The sequence below is a fragment of the Notolabrus celidotus genome, chromosome 9 (assembly GCF_009762535.1).
Source record: "Notolabrus celidotus isolate fNotCel1 chromosome 9, fNotCel1.pri, whole genome shotgun sequence".
Classification (NCBI taxonomy): Eukaryota; Metazoa; Chordata; class Actinopteri; order Labriformes; family Labridae; genus Notolabrus; species Notolabrus celidotus.
Window position 1 is genome coordinate 18,701,531 of NC_048280.1, and position 15,797 is coordinate 18,717,327.

The following is a 15,797-nucleotide window of genomic DNA, read 5'->3' on the forward strand; positions in this document are numbered from 1 at the left end:
TCAAAATAAGAAGGTAGTGGAGAAACCAAAATACAAACAAACAAACAAACAAACAAAAAAAGAGAAAAAAGAAAAGTACAAATAGCACCATACGATTAAAATTACTAAAAGCTACATAAGGACATGATATGACAGTCTTTGAGAAAGTGACCATGGACAAAATACATGGAGCAAGACAACAGGAAGCAGCAATAAGGAAATGTTAAAGAAGACACATGCAGACACAACAGGACAACATTTCTCCCGCTGTTCTCCCAAGCATTCCGGGTGCATGTTCGGTACTGGTGTTGTTTCTTGTAATAAAAATATTACTATGCAAGCAAGCCAGTGTCACCAAGATTCATTCTACACGAAACATCACGGGCGGTCAAGATATGACAAAGTAAAAACCTGTGTTATAAAAGCAGAGCACATGCTCACTCATAAATAGTTTTTAAAAGCTTCAGTTGTCTGACAAAAATCTCACATTTTCATTATAGGATATGTTGAAGAAGACTTATTATGAGTTTTAAAGTTCAATAAACGTACAGTGAGAAACAGCCCCATGGCAGAACATACAAAATACAATACAATATCATCACAAAAACTTAAAGACTGTGTGTCAGTGTAGATATAGTTCTTTACATCACTAAATACACTTTATTAAAACCCTCAGCACATGGTTTACTATGAAGAGATGCACACATTGATTTAGCTCAAGTCCCACTCAGGTCTTTGAATTAAATAAAGTTTCTGAAACCAGGTTGTCTTGGTTCTGTTTTTCCAGCAGGTAATCATCAGCATCAAGGTCTAAGGTGGAAGTCATAGCTGTTTTAAGTCTCTGATGATTACAGAAAAGCAGAGTTTAGTGACAGACACACTTTTTGGAAATGTCTGGTGAGCTAGAGCAGTCAAACAAAGAGAAAAAATAAACTAGCAAAGGTGATTACTCAGCTTTAGATATGTATAATTATTATACTATTACACTGAGTAACACAGATCTCACTCTAACACTTAAAGTAATATCATGAAATCTATGTGTGCTAAATATTAACATGTTAGCTATGTAATAATTAGCATGTTAGCATCTTTATTGTCCCTACTTCCACAGTCGTGTCAGAGGAATGAGTCATGTCCTCACCTGAAGAATGGAGCCTTTGTTGTTTATCATCTCTTGAATGGCTCCAATTGGGATCCAAACTATGGAGACCAGTGAGATGCCCCAGCCCACATACTCAGCCCACAATGGGTATGTGTACGTCCCATAGCGAGCAGGAGTGTACTGGGCAATGCTGGAGGTCAGTATACACTATGTGAAGAAAGGATAGTCTTTGTTAAACAATCATCATTAGGATTTTTGTTTTTGCAACAGATCTGTAAACCTCACCAGCACTAACATGGGACAGAGCACCTGCCAACAGGCACGGAAGAAAATGTTAGGAGTTTTTCCAAGCATCCTCTTCACCATTAAGGAGATTTTTGGGACACCTGACAGAAAATAAGAAATCGTATCAAACACTTGTAACCAGCATTCACCCTGAATACAGATGTCCTCGTATTACAGATATGCAAGATGATTAGAGTTTAGTTTATTAATTACCAAGCCAGCAAATCCTGGTGGTTTTAATAAAAAAAAACTGTTCCTCTTTTTCAGTTATGTTAAAAAGGATTCCTAGCTTTTAACTTGGGAACTTTGTGTTGATCTTACCAAAGATCCAGCAGACAGCTACAACTTCAAAGAAAGCTAGGAAAACGAGGGACACCACTGCAGTGTAATGGTCCATCAGCTGAAACACATAAATACCACCCTGTGCAGGATGGAGAGGGCAGAAAGAGGAGGAGACAGGAAAAAAAACATCAGGGGTAACACAACAGTCACTACATGTAGCCTACAAATTCTCCTCTTTTTGAAGTCAAACACTCTGTCACACACTGTACCTTTGTAATGTGAGGAATCCCCAGGATAAAGCCAACGATGCACACAGCCAGGGTAACCAGCTCTTCTCTCTTGAGGAAGCGAAGAAGGCTGGGGCCAAACTCGTCTTTTATGAACGTTACAGCGACATCCACTGTGGCAAACTGTGAAGATTATATTTACTATTTATAATACGAAATTCAATGTATTAATACCTGTCATGCCATCTGCTGTGTAAATATGGTTCTCTCTTGATTTGTTTTTATTTTAGATGGGTGGGAAGAGGCGGATAAATAGGACAGGGACAGTGTGTCACAATGTTAAAGATACACCATAATGTTGACTAAAATGTGTCAAATACATTGGTTTATAACCAAATATCTGTAAAACCAATGCCTTGTATGTCCACCTGAGAAGTTTGTAAATACTACCATGCTAACATGCTAAACAATGAAGAGCATTAGCATGATACCTGCAAAACATCAGCATTGTCATTGTGAGCTGCATATGTTGCAATTCAATGCAAATAGCAGGCTCTCATAGGTTTGATTGTAGAGGCTGTGTTCATTGGATAACAAAAAGCAAAATGACTGCCTCATAAGTCACCTCTACTTCTTGGATTTTATTATGATTCACACTCACTTAGGTGAGTATTTACAGCAGTGGTGTCCAAACTTTTTTCAAAGAGGGCCACATTTGATGTCAGAATACCTCAGGGCCAGTGGCTCCTACTAAGACTTAGGATCATAAAAGTTATATATGAGATCTCTATCTAATAACAAATTTTTTAATGTTTTTCTCAATAAAACAGTAACTAGGTAGTCCTCGGTTATCCACAAGCCATGTAAACATTAACAAACTTTATCTTCTTCTGGAGGAAAATGTTTTTCATTAGGGTCGGGCAATGTGGCAAAATATTGTATCATTATTTTTCTATGGCAGGATCACGATCTGGATTTCCTCACACTTCTTTTTCATGTTGTTTTTAAGACTTTTCTGACAAGCAGACAGCATTTTATAACTAAATAGTTCTTTTCCTGCTTTCTGAACATTTTTTTGGGCCCAAATGTTTGCCTTTTCTGTACAATTTCATAATTTTGATCTTGTTTTGTGTTCTCTTTTGTGTCATCTGAACTTTTGGTGTTCATCAAGAACATTTTCACATCATGATAAAAACATTAATTTGAAAACCTGTCAACTTTAAGAGTTCTTGTGTTTCTTCTTTATTGCCGAAAGAAACTGCAAATGTGCAGATGATTCAGAAGGTGATTCATTTCTTTGCTATAAATAACACAATTTAAGATGGAAGCTTGGGGCCATAAATAAATGGACCTTGGGCCGTGATTGGCCCCCTTTGGATATGCCTGATTTACAGGGACATGACCAGCCTGGATGTGAACAGTTGTTTCAAACTGGAAGATCTTTACTAACTGTTTTGCTTACAGTAGTTGAGTAATGAAACATCCGTTTTGCTCTATTTCCCTGTGTGCCTTCCTTCTGACCTGCTACAGTCAGAGAGAAAAAAACTCAGTTGTATTGGAGGTTAGAATTTCCTCCTCTCTGTAGTGTCCATTTATACACAGGGCACACATGGGCCACGGTCAGAAATGTTGTTATACTCAGATATCCAACAGTTGTATCCAATCCAAGGATCACACTGTAGTAAATACAACACATCATATCACACACACAAAATGGCATTAGATCATTAGATCCTTGCTGATCCTGTACGCATGTCTGAAGTTTAAAATTATCAAAAAAGTTATGCTGCTGTGCCTCATGCATAAACACACACAGTGTCTCTTTAAGTGAATCTGCACTTATTGTTTCTGCTGGGTTGGAGTCGTTGCATTGGATATTACTGCAATCTGGGCCTCAAAGTAAAAAAAAAAAATGTCAGTGGTCTTTGTGAGCTCTGGGTGTACACAGACTGAAAGACAAAGTTACATGTGCTGTTCAATTTTTAAAAAACTGGTTAAACTGGTCATATTGAAAACAATATACCATATTTATGTTTATAGCTGGCTTTCAAAGTAAAGGAGAGATGGAAACTCTGATTGGGTAATTGATGTTACACCCAAGACACATCTATGATTAACCAAGAAATTTTGTACAACCTGTTTTGTCTTGTGCTGTATTTAAAATCCAAATTATGCAGGATTTGATGAGATTGGATTTAGCCAGTCAGTCAGTCAGTCAGTCAGTCAGTCAGTCAGTTAGCTAGTTAGTTAGTTAGTTAGTTGAAATTCATCTTCACAGTACATATATCACAGACAAACAGTACCTATAACAAAGTATCCTTGGCGATCCACGGATGTGGGAATCAGGCTTTGTTCTGTAATGGGCCCTCTTGCATATTGGGATTTTGTACCTCCTCCCAGAGCTTAATAATGAAGTGGCAGTTGAGTGTGCGAGTGGTGTCTTGTACTATAGTGTTTGTAATGCATGTTATAGCCTTAGTGTTAAACTCTGGGCACTTGTGTCATGCAACTAAACTATAATTGATTGGGTTTTTTTCTTGTTTTGTTTTATTTTGCTGCCTTGCTTTTCTCTGCTTTTTTTTTTTGCACTGTTTTCCTTTGCTTTTATTGTATAATTTTATTTTCCTGTAAAGCGCTTGGAGAATCTTTTAAAGCACTTTTATAAATAAAATGTATTATTATTATTATTATTATTATTATTATTATTATTATTATTATTATTATTATTATTATTATTAAGCAAATAAAGAGTCTTTAGAGGAGTTTACCTGGCTGTCCAGACCCAGACACAGCAGCATGAAGAAAAACAGAGGAGCCCACAGCTGATAGACAGGCATGGTGGAGAGTACTTCAGGGTACACAACAAACACCAAACCAGGACCTGAAACACAACAGAGGAGAATTTTTTTTTGGTTCTTTAGGATGTCAATTTTCACAAATGTTAACTACATCAGCCAACAGCCTAAAACAACAACAGAGCATGCTAATAAGTGAGATTAAGAGGTGCAGGCAGGCAGCACTTTATTATACCTTTAGACACTTATACTAACCTTAACTTTTGTCAACGGACAGTAGAAATCTAAGCTTTTACAGAAGTACTTCAACACTTAAGGACAAAAAAAAGCATACAGCATACAGAAAATCCACTATTGACTGACAACTTTGTCTTTAAAAATTTCCATACAGCCAAAATGAGCCTGCGACATAGGCTCTATTTGAGTGTCATTCTCTATTTCTCATACATGACATCACGTCCATGATGCTGTCTTCACAGCTGTGATAACATGTGATTTTCAAACTTTGTGCTTACCATCTGTAGCTATATTGTCTACTGGGAGATTATGAATATGAGCCATGTAGCCAATGGCTGAGAAGATCACAAAGCCTGCCAGGATACTTGTAAATGAGTTGGTGCATGCTACAATTAAAGCATCCCTGAAAGAAGTAGAACAAAACCAAAAGTATCAGTACAGTTTTAAGTCTGAAAGGAACTGAAAAAATAAAGTTATGAAGCAGCCTTTTCATCATAAAGACACATTTTCAGTTTTAATTCTAGATAAAAATTCTCATCTTTGACAAAACTGGAAGAAAATGTCCGTGTATAAACACTGTAGGGTTGTAATTCCTGATTCCCTAGCTATGCTGAGTGGATGGTTGTGAGTCTGGGCTATAGGGTATATTTCACTGCAAGATGTGAGTGACCTTGCTGTAGAGCAGCTGGTACATGTATGCACACTGTCAACACAGCATATTTACAAAGACAGGACCAAAAATGGAAGGTTTGTAAACAATACAACCCTTTTTTTCCCCTCTGCAGCTGTTTGCATACAGAAGCTGCTTTTACAGCAAAACAAATTAAAAAGCTTTTGTTCAACTCATAAGATGGTGTTCAGGTGATGGATGATGCTAAAGTAATTTGTTTCAAAGGTACAGTACATTATAACGTTATTGTGAGGTATTGCACAGTCATTGTTTCCTTTTGCTCCGTAGGAATTAACTACTGACTCAGTCCATTAAGAGTACAATATAGACATGAAGGTTAAATAAAGTCATCTTTATCTGAAGTCAGCTGAATCCGTGCTTTATTCCTAAGTCTTATCTATTCACTGAAGTAACCACAAAAAAAAAAATAGCTGTGCTGTCATCATGTTAAGGTTTGACAGCACTCAATTATTCATTACCTGAGAATGTTGTTGTTAAACTTGTTGTAACTAGCCATGGAAATCATGGAGCCAAATGCTATTCCAATGGAGTTAAACACCTGAGCGGCTGCATTAACCCAAACCTGTGATAGATAGAGATAGAGGAGAGTATGACGATTAGTTCATCACAGTGTATTTCATTTGGTTAGGGAGCTCCAGATTCTTTTTTTCAATCAGCAGTGTCACTCTAATCTGATCACACCTAACATTATGATCTTGGGTTTTGAAAAAACTGTCTTATTTTAAAATGAGTTAGATGTTTACATTAATTAACAACTTTCTTTTATACAGCATTTTTCTTAATAATTACATTAAACATCCTGAAGATTGGACTTTTCTCACAATTTAAGTGTCCAGCTAACTTTTTTTGTGCTTTTAAGGGATCAAAAAAGACGAGAGCAGCAAAAGTATCAAAGTCCAACTGATCAAATACTTGGAAAAACAAAAATATGAGCAATATCAAAGCACAAACAAAAACAAAAAATATTAAATTTACAGCATATCAACATTATAATTTAACTTTAACTGCATATGTGTCTTTTGTGTGTGTGTGTTTAGTCATGTGTTCACCTGCTGTAGAGGCATTATCATTATCTTTTCTACTCTTTTGGTTGGCATGAATCTCGAAGGTTTCTGCTTTTCTAGTCTTTGGTCACTTATCTTTCTTAGATTTCATTCTGTGAAAGTTGAGAAATTTGCCACAAGTTTTTATTTAAAAAAAACAGCAACATTTATATTACTGTGGCTTTCAGTTTCCTCTTTCAAATATTCCAAAACAACTTAATTCACTTTGTGTTATCCTTGGATTTGCTCTGATCACTGGTTTAAAGGCAATTTTGTGATGAAGCTCTTGTGTGTGTGCCTGTGAAGGACCAGTGTTAGGATAGGGGGGCTTTTTGTTGTTGTTTTTTTTCAGGTCTGAGTTTGAGGAGCTTTAAGATAGAGGGTGTTTCAGGGGCATTAATGTTACATTCATTGCACCTTGTTCTCTGACATACACTAACAAGTTACATATTAAGATTGGTTTTAAACGGTGATTCCAACACAGTATTAAAGTCCTGTGTGTTGTCTTATATACTATCTAAGGTTACTCATTCACTTATGGACAGAGTCTCACCTTCACTTCAAACAGTTTGCTCCAGACCGGTGTCACAAAGTAGAGGATGCCATTCTTTGCTCCAGGAAGCCGCACATTATTAATGAGAAGGGCGAATAAGATGAAGTATGGAAAAACTGCCGTGAAATATACAACCTGTGAGTCAAAAAGAGAAAATGGTAGAAATGGATCTATGTGTTAGTTAGCTGTTAGGTGCGGTGCAACAGGTAAAACACTTTTTTAAGTGTATTTTGAGGTATTTCATGCCTTTATTGATGAGAGACAGAAGATAGAGTGGGAGACAGTGTAGAGAGAGGGGAATGACATGCGACAAAGGGCAGACGGAATTAAAATTAAAGAAGGTTTTGTCTTCTCAAATCAACTTATGGGACCAAAACAATGATAGTCATAGCATAAACTATATGCATAGTTTCGTTGAGCAGAGAAGCAGCATTTTTCTGACCTTGCCGGTGGATTTAACTCCTTTGAAAATGCACAAATACACAATGACCCAGGAAAGAATAAGACAGCCGAAGAGTTCCAAGCGAATACCACCAAGGTCCTCAATGCCACTGGTTTTCTGCAGAAGTCTATGGCTGGAAATAATAGAAAAGGATGTGTAAAAAGAATAGTAACTAGTGGTTTCCAATACTGAAAAAGTTATTTCAGGTCTTGAGCAATTTCTCAGAAACACAAAATATTTCTGACAAAACAAAACAACAGGTTTAATTTTTTAACTCATATTAAGGTATCATTTGTTAAGAATTAAAAAATCTAAAACTCATATCATCGACTCAAGCAGAGCTGTAGGGCAACATTTGATAAGATTTAAGACTGAGTCTTGCCTCTGAGATGGGACTGTATCTAAGCCTGTCTTGATGTTGGGTCTTATAAATAATATAACATAAAGTACGGTCTATACCTGCTCTGTTTTTAAAGTGTCTTGAGATAACACTTGTTGTGATTTGGCACTCTACAAATGAAGATTGATTTATTGATTTAAATGAAATAGACTAAGTATCAACACAAAAACAACTGCTGTCATCATATTCTGACTGCCATTTTATGAATCATCTGATATGTGTCTGAGCATTTATCATCACATTTCCTTGGCTAAACCACACACACTTTGGATTAACGATTAGATAAAAAACAAAATACAGAAACTGTAATATGAAATGACTTATCTCCAGCAGAACCTTGAGTGTTGTTTCAAAACAGACAGAAAGATTATTACAAACTTACAGCACAGGACAGGGATTGTGAACCAAATGCAAAAATATTACATTGGGCTCCACCAATTTACTACTCTAAATACTGTTTTCAGGGGCCCCTGAAAGTCATGGTCCCCTAAATTTGTCACATTTTTTTCCCCGGCCTTGCCCTGGCTGTTTCCTCTAGCATATATAAACCCAGATAAAAATGATCTAGAGGAGTGCTTAATAGTATAAATATATGTATGGTACAATTCTGCAGTTATAAAAGTTTTGCTCACTCAAAGAACTGCTGGCTGGCCGACTGCAGGTCTGTTGCATTGCCGGGGAAACCACTGGAACAGTTGGCGACAACATTCCAGGTGTTGTTGCAGGTGGTCCAAGGGAGGGTCGCTCCAAATGTGTTGAACAAATAGAAAAGTGCCCAGCTCATGAGCACATTGTAGTAGGTAGAGTACACGAAGGAGATAACAACTGTGGCCAGGCCGACACCTGCAGAGTGACATGTGAAACAGATTTTTAACGCCTGTGAGGAAGACGATGTTCATTTTACTTTCTAAAACTTATAGTACCTCATAATGCATACTTTGCTGGGAAATATCAAATTCTTGGGCCCAGTAATGGGGAGTGGTTATACATCTCATATTAAGATAGATGACAGAGAAGAGATAAAAGGCATTCCTGGAGATTATAAATTCCTCTGTGTCAGGTGGCATCTGAATACAACAGACTTCTGACTAAATGAGTAAAGGAGAGATCAAAGTTCTCCAACAGATGTTAGTTATTCAGTCTTCTAACATCTTTGGCTGCGTGTGTTATCACATTTAAGGTTGAGGTTTGTATTTCTGAGTTTACTATGTGCGTGCGACTGTGGTTGTTTTCAGTCTCCTCCTCAGAGGAATCACAGCAATGACTCAGCAAGGAAGCTTGGCCTCTAGAGCAGGTGGAGGAGCTTCATTATATAGCTTGGATATGTTTGCTGTGTGTGTGTGTGTGTGTGTGTGTGTGTGTGTGTGTGTGTGTGTGTGTGTGTGTGTGTGTGTGTGTGTGTGTGTGTGTGTGTGTGTGTGTGTGTGTGTGTGTGTGCGCATGTGCGTGGCAGTGGGAGTATTATCTTTGACCTTGTTAGTAAAGTAAAGTAACCTCAACAAGCATTTTTACAGGTTGTGCATGCTGGATAAAGCAGCTCAACTTTAGCTGTATCTGACAGGTATCATCAAACCTCACCTATTGACAATATACTTTCTACTCTGTGAAAAGACTGGAATGCCATGCCCCACTGATCCTAATGTCACTATCTGATGAGGGGAGGAGAGGTGACTGAAAAACAGGTCTGTGTCATCATAATGACAGACCCAAAGGAAGGTCCTCTGAGCTCTAGGATCAGCTGAAAGCACTGTGTATGCTCCAAGCTGAGTGTAACTTCCTTTGTGATTGTCTGTTTGCCTATTACCCCATACATGGTTGACTGCTCTGATACAACATACAAAGACCAATGGGGAAGTAATGTGACATTTCAAACTGCTATAAGCCAGCTGCAGTTAAAAACAAGCCAGAGCCAAGAGTGTGTTCACAATTGACTGGAGTGGACACTGACTCATGCTTCTGTGGCATAAAGTAAAGAGTGGAAATATACATGTTCAAGAAGTATTTATTCATCCTGTACTTCTCCAATAATCATGTCTCTTTTAGCCTTAAACATCACAGTATTGTACAGTATTTACATTCCTGCGTATAAAGGCTTCTGTGCTACATTCTTTTATGACTCCAACGGTCAATGTAAAAAGTACCACACATAAGAAAATATGTTGCAAAAGCTGATGCAATAAAGCCTAATACATCTATTTGAACTTTGGTTGCCTCTAACCAGGCAGATAGCCAATCAAAGTGTTTAGTGTGACCTAGGGTGGCTGATCAGATTTTAGGGGACCATTCCACCCCAGGCCACTCCATGGAAGTGCCCTTGGATAGTGTAGACAAAGATAGACATGATTAGTAAGAGCTATCCTCCTTTGTCTCTGCCTATCCATTCAAAAGCAGTTACCAACCCTCTCAATCACCTCAGTAGAAGAAATACCAGAATCAAAGTCCTCTGTGACAAAAAATGTAAGCAATCAAAACTAAATACATATATTCTGTGGTAAAGCATATCAAAGTAAGTAAGCATCAAACATATTAGTTGATTTTTGGGATATTTGTGGGAATTTAAATCATGGATCACATGTTAATCACAGAAAACTGCACTGAGTTGCACAGGGAAATACATCAAAAGAGCATACAGAGAAAAACTACCTGCTTTTGGCCCCTGTTTAGCACAGAGCATTAACCAGGAAGAAATGATCGATAAATCAAGTGAAGGAGCCATATGTTTTGACCGGGTAGATAATCTCTGTTTTTAAAGAGATAAGAAAACTATGGAGAAAAATCTTCAGTTAGAACAAGGCAGGATTTCATTTCAAACCCACAGGTGCTGGTTGTTGATGGCTGGGCTCTTGTTTGATTTGGTCAGTGATAGGTTTGATAAGCTCTCGGGTGACTGCCAGTGCCCTCTCAGCCAACACAGTTGAGTTTATTTGAATGTTTGATTACTATTAAACAAATTGTTCCTGTCATGCATGATGTTGCATGAGCAGTGTAAGCTTTCAACAAATAAACTTTGTGAGCATCCACATGATTTGTCTGCAATTCCCAATTTGAATTAAGGTGGACTGGGAGAGCACATCTTCGTTCACCCATTTTGACTTAATGATCATTCATATTAATCAAATTTAGGTCTATGTAGTTCATGGTTTATTAACCAGAGATTGTTAAAAATGAAAAAGACAACAGAATAGACAATGATTGTGGCTGTGATTGAAATGTTTTCTAAACAAGTTCTCAACCATCAACAAATGAAAACAACTCATTCATCAGACAGAAAAGGTCATATTTCATTCATAAAATAAATAAAAAGGATCCCAACATGCACCAGAGTCCTCAAAACAGATCAACCAGATCTGTTTTGTTTTAGGCTTTAAGCTTTTGAAAAGTAGTCTTAATAGTTATTCCTGGCTTATACCATCCAGGTCTCAAATGAACACTTTGTTGGACTGTAATGATGGCAGTGCAGGTTTAGATGGAGAAATGAGGGGGACTCTAAACTTTGGTGCACAGCATAACACAACAACTTTAGGACTGAATTGACTATGTGTACTGTGAATGAAGGGTACTGTATTAGATTATACAATTCATACTGTGCAGGAACAGCTACTTAAAAAGTTAGAATTGTTTCTCTTTCTCTATATTTTCTTTTTATTTTTGGGGGGGCATGTCAATTATTATGTGAAAGATAGACATTTGGCGTACAAGTCAAACAAGGAAGGGTGTTACCTGACAGATCAGACAAACAAGACAGGACAAGACGAGACCAAACATACAAGAAAAACAGACCAAACAGACAAACGAGAAAAGAGTAATTATTAAAACTAATATTGATGGATAACAAAACCAAATGAAATTATATCTGCAAGTGGCGATGAACGTGCCCTTGCACACCTGTCTCGACTACCTGATTTGCAGCAACTGCCTTATATGCAGCAGGATCTGCCTGTGCAGCAGGTGTTGCTGTGCTGCACTTAATGAGGCCTATGCTCAAACAGTGGGCATACAACCACAGTCATCTTGCATGTAAGTTTTGGTCCTGATACAACATTGTTTGTGAGAGATATTAAGGTTTAAATATACCAAAGGATTTTGGACTTCATTTTGTAGGTCTTGGCCTGGTCTATATAGGAAAACAATCTTGCATGTAGGTTAAAGATTGGAAGGGGCATCACTTTAAAATCACTAGGGGGCACTATGGACAGGCACTTTTGTGAAATCAATGAAATCACACATTTTTGGGGGCCTTTTCGTGCACATTCAGGCCTTCAAAACAGGGAAAGAAGTGGCAGGAAAAAGAAAAATAATCCTAAGAGTTCCAATAGGGCTTTGCTGCCACTGTGTGTCAGTGTTTAGGCCCTAACAATTAAAACAAATCAAATTTGTGAATGATAGCAATAGAAAAAGAAGGAAAGTATCGGATACATGGACATACAGTACATGACGAGTGATAGCAAAAGAGAGACTTTACATATTGGAGTGAAGGAAACACAGGGGACTGTTTGTGAAGACAAAGAGGAATCAGCATAGGAGCTGCCACCAAAAAGGGGGACTAGATATTTTCATTGGAAGTGATGTTATTTTCAAAAGATGCTGAGGTTGTCCAGATTTGAGTGGCCTATAAATTAAGCTAGTGAAATATGGATATTTTGGTTCTGTCTTCCCAATTCAGCAAAAATAACTTTTTAGCAATGGTTAATGATATTAGGATGAATGGTTTGAGTTGTTTGGGAATGGATAATGAAGAAATTTCACCAAGTAGTGCAATGATTGGACACATAGTGATGCTGAGACTGAGGATGTTTCTCTTTATCTTTTTGCTGGATGTGGGGACACTTTAATCTGAATGTACAAAAGTTGCTCATAAGGATAAGAACACCTGAGGTTACAGTTTAACACAGAATAGTACATGCATAATAATAATAATAATAATAATAATAATAATAATAATAATAATAATAATGTTAATAATGATTAAATTAAAAGTGTCTCTCTGTCAGACTTTCCAAAAAAAACCAAAATGAACGAAACCAAAGCAGATATTAACCCCCTCGCATATGGGGAGCCTTTGGTCTGGAGGTCACTCACCTTTTAACAATGGACAGATCCTGGTGAAAGCATGCACTGGCCCTATGCGAGTGTGCTGCCCAATAGCATACTCCATAAAGAGCAGAGGAAGACCACACAGGACCACCATGATAAGATAGGGCACCATGAAGGCACCTGAACCAGAAGAACAAAACAGAAGGAAGCATGACTGACACTTCTACTATCTCTTGAGCATGACTAACTTCCAGATAAATGAGAAATATAATGAAGAAGCGACTGTATTATGTTTTTATTATGCATTAAAAGTTTATAAATGCTGTTCAAATCTTACATATCTTTTTGCTATTCACATGCAAAGACGTGAGGTTCAAAGCTCACAGCTCGGTTAAAAAAATTGTGCATACATGACTTATTGTTTTTCTCTAAACCTGCCAGCTTAATGGCTTATTTCTGTACACCCACAACTTAAAAAACTGAGATTGAATCAATTCAGTGATAGTGACGGGTTCCAAAAGAGGTCAAGAGCTGAAGATGTTCTTGACAAAACTTTATCACTGTTATGCTGAGTCATTCAACAATCATCAAATAGTAGCCCCTTTGCACTTTTTTTTCCACAGTCTGAAGTCGAGACAAATGGGGCCAACGCTTAATTTACTGGAAGACCTTACAGTGAGTGCAAACCTCAGTCAGTATGTCCGTTGATATAGTTTGTAATGATATAGTAAATAAACACGTAACTGCGTGTTTTGGTCACTGTGATTATGACTGAGACTATTGTGCTATGCATAGTCAGGCACGGAGCATACAGCTCATATCAGTCCCCCTGCACATGACTGCTCTGAATGCTACAGACGCTGCAGGCTGCATAAGGGAAATACTTATCTTGGAAAAATCTTACAGGTCAAAATATGGAGCAAATAAAAAGTTTAGCTTTTGATTCAAAAAATGTAAACCCAAATCCATGCTTATAGTCTCAGTTAAGGCTTATGTTTTACTGGACTAGGTTTTTGGCTGCATTGACTGGACTGGGTGTTTTTGATTTCTTGTCCACCCTGTATTTAGAGTGATGCTGTGACTTCTGAATACAGTGGAGTCCTGTATATCACCATCACTGAAAACGTACTGCATCAAAACCTCACTGCTTCAATATTTAAATTCAGTGTGTTAAATGGACTATATGGGCGTCACTATTAATAGGCTACGATGAAAAGGGAAAACTTGTCAGTGCAGTTTAAATACACTCATCCTATTGTTGATAAAAGCTGCTTTGTGAAGTTATAGTGTGGTTTTTGGTGGCTTTCCAACCAACATCCTCAAGTAGCCTATGCAAAGTAGAAACATGATACACATAAACCCCATTTGTATAACATTTGAATCAGTAAAGCATTGCCTTCTGATTCACCCTTGCTGCAGATTATTTTGCAGATGGAGATTCTTACATTTCAGCCAACATCCTAAACCTCTTTACAGTCTTACCTCCACCACTGCTGTAGCACAGGTAGGGAAACCTCCAGACATTGCCCAGTCCCACCGCGTATCCCACCGATGCGAGGATGAACTCAAGCCGCCCACTCCACGTGGGTCTCTGCGCCTCCGTCTCCGCTGATGGCTCGGTCATCACTTTAAGGTCCATAGGTTTCAGAGCAAAATCTCCGTCCTCAGTGGGTTTCCTTGAATCTTCAGCTTCGACCTCCATTCTTGGATAAGAGTAAAAGTTTTTAATCATGGTAACATACAGTGCTCTGCTTCACTAGGTGTGTATGCAAACTGAAAATACATAAAAACGGATAAAGATTAAGTATACGATTCACAGCTACCGTTCAAACACAGCTTGGCCAGGGTCTCATTTACAATTCTGGTTTTTAAGATTAATTTATGATGATTATACCGAAAAATAAGTTCCTGAGTGTGCTGTACTTAATAATGAATGCTTCTCATTTCAAATGGTGTGCCTCAATGAGACAGACAGGTTCCCCTCCAACACGAACCTGTAACTTCTCAGAAGCCCAGTCCGTCTATCCCCCTGTCATCCAGATGAGTCTAAGGCACTGGCATATCTGCCACTGTCCTTTCCATTATCACCACTTCGGCTGCAGTCAAGTCAGCGAGTTTTACACCCGCCTCTTTCCAAAATAAAAGCCGTGTAGAATTTTCTTTTGGGTCTATGTAAATCGATACTCCCGTCTCAAGGACGAAAAGCCATTATATTCATTGTTTGTGCTGGAGGCAACCAAGCAATATCTTCTACAGGTCCTGCAGTGATCTGCGAAGCTTGCTGTGGAGTTGTAGTTCTTGCTCTTTCACAGTGGCATCATTTTTCAACTCTGAAGGTTGCTGCTTGGTTGTAGCCTTTCTAAATAGCAGTTGTCCGTGTTGGTGGTCCCCCTATAGCTTTTTGGCTCACTCAATGTTTGTAAAACATTGATCAGTGGCAGCCAACCTTTTACAAAGAAACCTTTAGAAAGTATTGGTATTACATTTAGCAGACAATAAAAAGAAATCAACAAAAAGGCAATTGCAGCTCGATCAACAAGAATTGATAATAAGGCTAGATATCAAAACATGGTTAATTTTTACCATGGTGAACGTGATCTATTCTGCACTGTGTTCTAAAACAAGGAACTACTCTTACCTTAGTCAAGATGAAGTGTATATTTCTGATTCTGATTCTGATTGTACAGTACACCACCATGTCACTAGCATTTCTGTCATACATAGGAG

General features: G+C 37.9%; 2 protein-coding genes across 2 annotated transcripts in view; one reads left to right on the forward strand and one right to left on the reverse strand.

Moving 5' to 3' along the window:
* Positions 1 to 248: 248 nt before the first annotated feature.
* si:ch211-225b11.1 (uncharacterized protein LOC561694 homolog) lies at positions 249 to 15,297 on the reverse strand. The gene is made up of 14 exons (XM_034692148.1): positions 15,065 to 15,297; positions 14,553 to 14,773; positions 13,116 to 13,250; positions 8,669 to 8,879; positions 7,637 to 7,769; positions 7,195 to 7,329; positions 6,057 to 6,160; positions 5,186 to 5,310; positions 4,644 to 4,756; positions 1,918 to 2,058; positions 1,688 to 1,787; positions 1,367 to 1,467; positions 1,121 to 1,288; positions 249 to 820 (listed from the first exon to the last, which is right to left on the reverse strand). The coding sequence occupies exons 2-14, from the start codon at positions 14,770 to 14,772 to the stop codon at positions 707 to 709; spliced, it is 1,800 nt and encodes a 599-aa protein (XP_034548039.1). The 5' UTR covers position 14,773; positions 15,065 to 15,297; the 3' UTR covers positions 249 to 706.
* The window catches only part of limk2 (LIM domain kinase 2), a 33,198-nt gene continuing 29,400 nt past the window's right edge, over positions 12,000 to 15,797 (forward strand). Inside the window, exon 1 of the mRNA XM_034692147.1 lies at positions 12,000 to 12,053. Coding sequence (XP_034548038.1) covers positions 12,005 to 12,053 — 49 coding nt within the window. The 5' untranslated portion in view covers positions 12,000 to 12,004. The remainder of the gene's footprint in view (positions 12,054 to 15,797) is intronic.